This window comes from Berghia stephanieae, chromosome 10 (genome assembly GCF_034508935.2).
Source record: "Berghia stephanieae isolate SIO BIC M18660-M18661 chromosome 10, UCSD_Bste_1.3, whole genome shotgun sequence".
NCBI classification, from domain to species: Eukaryota; Metazoa; Mollusca; class Gastropoda; order Nudibranchia; family Aeolidiidae; genus Berghia; species Berghia stephanieae.
Window position 1 is genome coordinate 42,430,607 of NC_088369.1, and position 10,000 is coordinate 42,440,606.

The 10,000-nt window shown below is 34.8% G+C and overlaps 2 protein-coding genes and 1 long non-coding RNA gene across 5 annotated transcripts in view; 2 read left to right on the plus strand and 1 right to left on the minus strand.

The window, feature by feature from the left end:
* Nucleotides 1–10,000, minus strand: part of LOC144981163 (uncharacterized) — a 457,713-nt gene that overhangs the window by 357,774 nt on the left and 89,939 nt on the right. For both annotated transcript variants that reach the window (XM_078929317.1, XM_078929318.1), the window contains exon 4: nt 9,779–9,965. In XM_078929317.1, coding sequence (XP_078785443.1) covers nt 9,779–9,965 — 187 coding nt within the window. The remainder of the gene's footprint in view (nt 1–9,778; nt 9,966–10,000) is intronic.
* Nucleotides 1–10,000, plus strand: part of LOC144981164 (uncharacterized) — a 289,898-nt gene that overhangs the window by 39,988 nt on the left and 239,910 nt on the right. The gene's annotated exons all lie outside the window — the stretch shown is intronic.
* LOC144981162 (uncharacterized) lies at nt 2,052–4,557 on the plus strand. Of its 2 annotated transcripts, XR_013647027.1 has the most exons (3): nt 2,052–2,199; nt 3,096–3,268; nt 3,597–4,557. It is a non-coding gene; the product is annotated as an uncharacterized LOC144981162 (long non-coding RNA). The 2 variants fall into 2 exon arrangements; XR_013647028.1 differs by lacking the exon at nt 2,052–2,199 and having other exon boundaries at nt 3,009–3,268.

The window sequence follows — 10,000 nt, forward strand, 5'->3', positions numbered from 1 at the left end:
GCCGGAATAACGTACCAACACACAAAACGGTGTGTAATCTTGATCGTTTATAGTCTGATTGACAGCATTCATTTAGTGAGAACTACTCCTAAAAATGGCTGGCTAAAAACAATATCAAAAACTGAGTGACGTCAAATTCGTTCTATCAATAGTTTTTTTTTTTAATTAAGCTTTTTATAGCGCAATATCCACTAAATGTGCTCAAAGCGCTTTACAAGGGGTCCCTAGCCAACAACAACATTTAACATTTTAGGACGAGACATGACGCATGTTAGGCGACATTACAATTTTTTTCGGACAGAGACAACGCTGTTAAAGGCCAGGTACTCATTTAACACCTGAGTACGGTGACAGAATGCGAGTAAAGAGCCTTCCTTCTCCAAGGACTCAACTATGCGCCAAGCGAGCGAGGCTCGAACCCAGGACCTTCCGATGCGAAAGCGAGTGTCATACCACAAGACCACATAGCCGCACATTACTGTCTGCTCTCAGATTGATTTCTGATGACTTCTTCTCAAGTAAGACAAGACGCTAGTTTTGAAATTTCTTTTATGTTCAGGTACAAAACCGAAAATGCCAAACAATGTTTCTCTGAAGAAAAGAGTTTTGCCAGTTCATCTCCTCGAACACCGTTAACCCCCCCCCCCCCCCCCCCCCACCACCCCATCTTTCTGTCTATTTCAATGTTCTTCTCCCATCCCATCCCATCCTCTCATCGGTGACCATACCATAGAGAATACCATACCGCTTGCCACTCCGCCGCCTTAACCCTCCCCTTACCACCTACAGCAAAATGGTCACATTTGTTACGACACAATATACATTTTTTCCTATTCAAATCTATTTTGTACAACACAAACTTTGAAGAATGATCTTTGTTTAATTCATAAGAAGTTGTTTTTGTAGGGAGCTTGTTTGAGTTTAAAAAATCAAATGTTATGCTGGGTAAGCCTGTCATTTTGGGAAAAACACTGAAAATCATCGGTAAGGAAAGAGTTAAAAAAACTAAAACAACCCCCCCCCCCCCTTTTTCCAAGAAAAAACAAAGAAAAAACAATATTTTTTTTTCAAAGTCTGAAGGATAGGTAATCGAAAGACCCCTTCAGCTAAGTAGGGTACTTAAAGACCATGATCGATTTTGTGTGAAGGGGATACATTTCAACATTTCGAATAATAATAATAATAATAATAATAATAATAATAATAATAATAATAATAATAATAATAATAATTGCTCTATTTCTGTCTTAAAATATCTCTATCTATCTATCTGTTTGTCTATCTGTCTATCTATCTGTCTATTTGTTTATCTATCTATCTGTCTATCTATCTATCTATCTAGCTATCTAACTCTCTAACTTTCTCTCTCTCTCTCTCTCTCTCTCTCTCTCTGTGTGTGTGTGTGTGTCTCTTTCTGTCTCTCTCTCTCTCCCTCTCTCTCTCTCTCTCTCTCTCTCTCTCTCTCTCTCTCTTTCCATCTAAAATAAGCTACCGTATTATATTATATGTTATGAGTTATGATATTCTCATTATAACAATTGCCTTGCGCGTTAGACCGTTAAGGGGGGACCTGTAGTCATTTTTGGTTAAAAAAATTTTTTTCGGCCAAATTGGGCTAGTCCACTTTTCAGGTAGTTTAATTATTCTAGAATCCTAAAATATAAAGAAAATTTCATTTTTTCAATTAAAAACGTGTTTTTGATGCAGTTTTATAACGTAGGTATCCACGTTTTATTTTCTAAAGGTCTATATTGTCAAATGTTTGGGTCTTGACAACAGCTATTCAAAGCCTATCCACCCGGTCATGGCGCATATCGATGGAAAGCTTAGCCATTTCTCTTTTTCAATCTGGCAACATCGACATCATGATTATAAACATGAATTATCACAAGGTCAAATAGTGAATACCATTTATACAATGTCACGAGCTCTCATTGGTTGATTTGAGAGGTCAGGTCACGGTGCGTCTAAATTTAGTAACAAAACATGATTCCGATCTAAATTTATCCTCGAACGTGGCAATAGTGACCCACAATGCACCACGATAGCGCAATGGCCGCTCCCTGACTGTCCCTGGCTTTGTTTACAATATTATGAATTCATTCGCTTTTGGACCTCACTCATCGCATTACAAGTTGATTTTGATGAACTTTGGTAATTCTTCACTCTATTCAAGTCACAGAATACTCAGTTTACAAGGTAAGCATAAGAAATACACCACATTTTAATTTATTGCTTATTTTTATAACTAAACATGCCTTGTGAGATTGTGTGTTTGTTCGACTGTGCATCAGCTGACACACTCGTTGTTATCGCAAGTTAACTTTATTTTATGAAAAATAACAGGGCCAAACAATAATAAAATACTACTCCCCCCCCCTCCCCAAACAAAATCAGCCCTCCATGTCAGGCGATAAAACCTAGACCTGATCAGATGTTTCAAGGTTCGATTCCCAGTCAATATGTTTCCAAATTTGTCAAGATCAAGACTGTCAATAGAGGGTTCGTGAAGTTCGTGCGACTCACAAGAAGAAAAGACATTCTCAGTCTCAGGATCAGGACCCTTTTAAAAAAAATACTTTTCATTCAGTTATTGTAATTATCTTTATTTTGGCTGATACTGCATACATCGTCCACACTTTTCAATTTTTTTTCTTTGGAGGTGGGGGGGGGGGGGGGGGGGGTTTTATATCGGAAAATTGGGTTTGGTATGTTATGTTCGAGAGATAGTGATAGAGAGGGAGAGAAAGAGAGAGTAAATATCTATGATAGATAATGATAAGGTCTGTAGTGGTAGCAGTTTTAGTAGTGTTTGAAATGTCTAGGATAATGATAATGACAATGTTAGATAATTTTTTTTTTCCAAATTATTTATTTTATATATTATTATTATTATTATTATTATTATTATTATTATTATTATTATTATTATTATTATTATTATTATTATTATTATTATTATTATATTATTATTATTATTATTTTATTATTATTATTATTATTGTTGTTGTTGTTTTAAACTTTAGCAATGGCATTGGCATATGTGCCATTTTCACTGCAGTGAATTTAATTTAATTTTTTGTTTTCATCGACAGCTAACATGAAAGAATTCAGTTGACTGTACTGGTGTCCTGACAATAAATAAAGATGCTGGCTCAAGGGCTATTCTGGAAAGGTGTGTTGAGGCCCTCCTGTGGCAAACTGATCAACCAGCAAACCATCATCTGGGCCAGCACAGCAGAGTGTCTGCATGTACTTTTTGACACTGGTTAGTAATGTTTCCAAATCTCCATAGCGCCTTTACATTTTTGATTAATGATCAATAAAGTAAATAATCATTTTTCTAAATGAAAATGATAAAACATCATTTGAAATGAATTACTATTGAATATATTAACTTAATAACAGAAAATTGTTTGTCGCCAAGAGTTCTGTTCTGTGGATGTAAAAACAATGAAATTTCAACTGTGTTGGTGTGAATAATGACCATTTTATTTATTGGTCTTTCTTTGACAGATGCATTTTATGTCAATGACTTATAATGTATTTCCAAAAATTGCTAATGAAATATCTCTTCTTTTTTTTTTACCAACCAGAGCAAGATCAACCCTCTTTGTGGAACTACGGTACTAAAAAAGCGGTGGCAAACAAGTGGTGTTGATTTTTCCTGCGTTGAGGCGAAAGGAATTTATTTCCAAGGGGTTTGGGAAAGCAAATTGCTTTTTATTCTGAGCTATATCTATTTGCATCATTTAGCTGTTTTATTGTCTAAAATAGAATTGATTTTGCAGTTAAAATTGACTAGATATCTAATTTTATATGACTTGTCTCTCAAGCAGCATTGAAAAATGAGGGTAGCGCGCCATATCATATTTTACGAAATCATATTTCGAGACTTTTTAATATATCTAGAAATCTCTTTATAATCTATTGTATACAGTAAATAATTAGTTTTTGTGATTACAATAATGAATTCATAAGATATAAATCATATTTGACCTCAAAATTATTTTATCTCTGAATACGGAAAAAATTGAATTTTATAGTTTGTTTTTTTTTTTAGGGGTATGCGTTAGCGAATCGATTATAAATTTTTTAGACTTAGATTAAATTATAAAGTTTTCTTGTTTTCTTGTCCTATAATGGTCATATTTTGAAAGTTTGATGGATCATTTCTTTTACTTGCCTGCAAAATCAGTCTCAATGTCAAATTATTAAAAAAGTTTGCGCTTTCTCAAATTTCCGATTTATGTCATTTTCTGATTTTCTAGCAATCCTATCTTAGCCATTTTCCTTTAGATCATCTTCAAATTTATTCAGAATCTTTTCTATGATGTCTTTTACATCATGATGGAAGTTTTTGGGGGTAAATTAATATTTAGCAATTTTAAAAATTTTTTAATTCATTTTTTTCTGTCGATACGCGCCAAATTTTCAGTCAAAATCAAATAAAAATTCTAAAAAATTTATTTTCCAGACTGTTGATAAATTCTTCCATCACGATATAGCTATTTATGTGAGAAACATTGTGTTTAAATTTGAAAGAAATTTATATGCTAGTTTTTGGTGCATCTATGTTAGAAATGTTAGGGTTTTACGTCTAATTTTAGCCTATAATGCCCTTAAAAATTTTATTTAAAAAATTCTGAGTTTTTTTTTGGGTGTTTAACATCAAATTATACATCACATTATTAGTTTATGAGATTTAATTGATGAATTTTATAAATATAAAGCATATTTGATCGCTAAATTAATTTTTTTGTAAAAAACTGATATCATTCAATTTTTCCGCAAATTTTTTCTTAGGGGTATGGGTTAGCGAATCGATCATAATTTTTTCAGAATTTGATAAATGTACAAAATTTAACTGTTTTCTTGTTCTATATTGAATATACTTTGAAATTTTGATGGATGTTTTCCTTTGCTTGTCTGCAAAATTAACTTTATTATCAAATTAAAGACAAATTTTGCGTTTTCTCAAAACTCCATTTTGCGTCATTTTCTGATTTTCTAACATTCATATCTGGATTATTTTCCATCAGATTGTCTTCAAATTTGGTCAGAATCTTTCTTATAATGTGTTTTGTACCATGACGTAGGGGTTTTGGGGTAAACTAAAATTGAGCAGTTTTATGAATTTTTAAATCGAATTTTTACTGTAATTCCGCGCCAAATTTTCAGCCGAAATCGAAAAAAAATTCTTAAAAATTTATTTTCAGGACTATTGCTAAACCTTTACGTCATGGTATAGCTCTTGTTGTAAGAAACATTGTGTGTAAATTTGGAAGAGATCTATTCGTTGGTTTTGGCTGCATTACTGTAAGAAATTTTGGGATTTTTGGTCTATTTTTAGCCTATTTTTTCTCACTATGTTTAAAAAAATTTTTTTTTTTGGCTTTTTTTGGTGTTAATCATCAAATTAGACCTCCTACCACCTTAAAATAACAAGGGAATAGCAATATTAGCATTACAATCAAAAATGGATTTTTGACTACAGGTCCCCCCTTAACAACATGCGGAATGAAAAGTGTACACAACAATATGGATTAAGGTAGCTAGAGTACATTCCCTTGGATGGAGATCAAGGCAATGCCATTGATGACGTCATCGAATGGTGTGTATCAGTACACGCATGCATGCACGAATGAGCACAGCATGAACACTCGTCTGCAATTTTTGCATAACTGCTTTGTTGTACGATATTAAGCAGTTTCGCCACTTATCGACTCTTAGTTTGGAAAAGGGCATACATTCGTTACTGGAAGGAATTGGATTCAACAGTCTGATGTCACGTCGCCCAGCAACGGTGGCCATCGTGGTTCTAAACAAAGAAAATCTGTACCTTTTATTCTTCATGCTGGCTAGAACTTTTCATATGTCTTGTGATCAGAATGTGTAAAAGTCAGAACATGATCAGATTTATAATGTTTTGTTTTTTTTTCCCTCTGGATACGCTTTTATGCTCGTCGGAGAAATATTTCATAAGGGCGTCCGCCATTGTTCCGATAGTTTAGAGCCAGTTACTAAGTTACCATGCGTCATTACGAGGGAAGTGACGTCATGACTGTTGAAGCCTATTCAAGATAACATATTTATTGATTGCCAGATACCCAGTTACCAGTTATCCGGTTTTAATCGGATACCAGATGCTATGCGTTTAGGTAAAATAATCACAACATCGTACAGTCGGATAAAACGTATCGACACACTCCTATACGATGTGTTACCTTGAACGTCTATGGTTCTGATTAATAGAATTTAAAGAGAAGTAATCACAAGAATGAATGGCGGTCTTAAAACAGTTTTAAAAAATACAAAATAAATAACAACAAAACAAAATAACATTGCCTTTATTCATGTCCATTAGGAAATTAGTCTTTAGGGTCTATTCCAAGGAAAGACTGGAATAACCCAGGCGTAAGCCGCAGAGCATCGCCGCAAAATGAGCCAGGGCGAGGTGACTTGCTCAAGGACACACAGCGCGGCGGGTGATCGAACTCGGTACCTTTTGGGTACGAAGCAAAGACCGTACCGCTGAGCCACGCTGTCCCATAAAATGCAAGCTGAGTAACGTCAATTTCGTTCCTTCTATAATTCATACCCCGATATTACCGAAGTGTCGCGATGGGACACATATCATTTTCTATATCAATAGGTATCGTGTATTAGTGTCAGTAAAAAAAGGTCATAATTTGAATAGGATGTATATTACAATGTATTATATAATATAATCTGCATATAATATAATATAATATAATATAATATAATATAATATAATATAATATAATATAATATAATAATATAAGATCAACTGAATCCATTCATATCAATGACATAGAACTACTTAGAAGTATTTTGACAAAAAGCTCTCTTTACAGTTTGGTCAGAAAATGTTAACGTTATGTAGATAGTATGCGCTTGGCTAAGAAGCTTATAACATTGCCATAACGGACCAAGACACAAAACTATGTGTAACCATGAACGTTTATAGTCGGGTTAAAACAGTTCCATGAGAATTACTCATAAACGTGGATGGCAAAAAAACCAATAACAAAGATCTGAGTGACGTCATCTTCGAACTATCTATAGATAGAATGAAGTTGGCGTCACTTCGGTCGTTCTTATTGTTTTTTGCAATCCGCGTTTATGAATAATTCTCACTAAGCTGTATTAACCCGACTATAAACGTTCATGGTTACACAGAGTTGTGTGTGTTGGTTCATTATACTTCCGGGTGGCAATGTTGTGAGCTCCTTAGCCAAGCGCATACTAATTATATCCGGCTGGCGGATTTTATGAGTATTTTAACAAAACGCGTAGCATCAATATCGGTATACACATTTAAAGTTCTGTGCCCCAAATGTATTAAAAAAAAAAAAGGCGTATTGTTGTGAGCTCCTTAGCCAAGCGCATACTATCTATATCCGGCTGGCGGATTTTATGAGTATTTTACCAAAACGCATAGCATCAATATCGGTATAGATAGTTCGAAGATGACGTCACTCAAGCCTTTGTTATTGTATTTTGCCATCCGCGTTTGTGAGTGATTCTCACTAAACTGTATTAACCAGACTATAAACGTCCATGGATACACACAGTTTTGTGTGTTGGTCCGTTATACTTCCGGATGGCAATGTTATGAGCTTCTATACACATTTAATTTATAGATAGAATGCGCTTGGCCAAGGAGTTCACAACATTGCCATCCGGAAGTATAACAGACCGACACACAAACTCTGTGTAACCATGAACTTTTATAGTCTGGTTAATACAGTTTAGTGAGAACAACTCACAAACGCGGATGGCAAAAACAATAACAAAGGCCTGAGTGACGTCATCTGCATACTATCTATAAAGGTTCTGTGCCCCAAATGTATACAAAAGTGTATTGTCATTGTTGGTGAATAGTGTAGTAGTGAATGGTAGACGGCTTGCCTTGTTTGTTGAATATGCATGAGGCCTGTGTGAGTAGGAGCTGGGTGGTTGGGTGGATGGAATGGCCGCGAAATCCATTCAGTAATGACACGTAATCATTTAACTAATAGCTACAGATGATGATGATGATGATGATGATGATGATGATGATGATGATGATGACGGTGATGATGATGATGATGATGATGAGGATGATGATGATGATGATAACAGTGATGATGATGATGTTGATGATGATGATGATGATGATGATGACGGTGATGATGATGTTGATGATGATGATGATGATGGTGATGATGACGGTGATGATGATGACGATGATCTTCTTCTTCTTCTTCTTCTTCTTCTTCTTCTTCTTCTTCTTCTTCTTCTTCTTCTTCTTCCTCTTCTTCTTCTTCTTCTTCTTCTTCTTCTTCTTCTTCTTCTTCTTCTTCTTCTTCTTCTTCTTCTCCTTCTTCCTTTTTTTTTTCTTCTTCTTCTCCTCCTCCCACTCCCCCTCTTTCTTCGTCTTCTTTCTGTAGAAACCGTAGAATAGGCTCTTACAGTCGTGACGTCACTTCCCTCGTAATGACGCACTTAGTAACTGGTTCTAAACTATCGAAAAAGAAATGGCCGACGCTCTTATGAAGTACTTCTCCAACGAGCATAAAAGTGTATCCGGAAGAGAAAACCATTATAAATCATATCATGTTTTGACTTTTATACATTCTGATCACATGACATATGAAAAAAAGTTCTAGCCAGCATGAAAAATAAAACGTACCGATTTACTTTGTTAAGAACCAAGCTGCTCGTTGCTGGGCGGACGTGACATCAGACTATTGAAACCTATTTCAATTGTTTTATATGTTAATCACCATCGCTTAATACCGTTTTTGGGAGGGACGTCACATTTAGATGAATATGATTTGGCATTTTGTCAAGTATGGTTTTGACCCAAATATATCATCCGTTGAGGTTTTTTTGTTCTTTCTATTTGTTTTCGGCGGGGAAAGGGGGGGGGGGGGGTAAAAGGGAGGGAAGAAATTGGGGGGTTCGTTTGCCATAATTCCTATTTAACCATTTGGCATCGGCCCAATCAACACTAATGACAAAATATTGTAAGCTTTATATTATTATACACTTGTTTATGTGGAAGCGAACGTGCGTGAATATATATATATATATATATATATATATATATATATATATTATATATATATATATATTAGTTTGCAAATTTTCACTCACATTTTTGTGGCCGAGACGACTCGTTTCTGTGTTTTCCACGTCTTCAGTCGGCGTAATCCATTGTAATGTCCGAGACGTGAAAACACAGAAACGAGTCGTCTCGACCACCAAAATGTGAGTGAAAATTTGCATTCTATAGATAGTATGCAGATGACGTCAGTCAGGCCTTTGTTATTGTTTTTGCCATCCGCGTTTGTGAGTTGTTCTCACTAAACTGTATTAACCAGACTATAAAAGCTCATTGTTACACAGAGTTTGTGTGTTGGTCCGTTATACTTCCGGATGGCAATGTTGTGAACTCCTTGGCCAAGCGCATACTATCTATATTAGCTCTAACCATCATTATCGAGCACTTTCGTACCTACAAGTACCCACCAACACTCATATATATATATATATATATATATATATATATATATATATATATATATATATATATATATATATATATATACATTACCATCACCATTACCATCAGCACCATTATCTTCATCATTTATCACTGTCATATCCATCTGCCACCCACCCTGTAGTTTTCGAATCCCTAATAATACAATCTCACCATTATCACCGTCAGATCTTTTAGGGTCACAGATAAGGATATTCTACTTACCCGCCATGTTTGATTCTCTCCATAGAATATGAACCAAATACATCATTCCGATTATTAGTGTTACTAGAAAACATCCAAAGACAGCCCATTTTGTATTGGTGCTGCTTGAGAAAAATGTTGTGCTGAATAAGGTATACAATCGAAACGTTTTTGGTCCAAAGTTATCCAAAGACTGATCGGTGGTACCCTAAGAGAAAAAGAAAAAGCAAAAGAGAAATCATT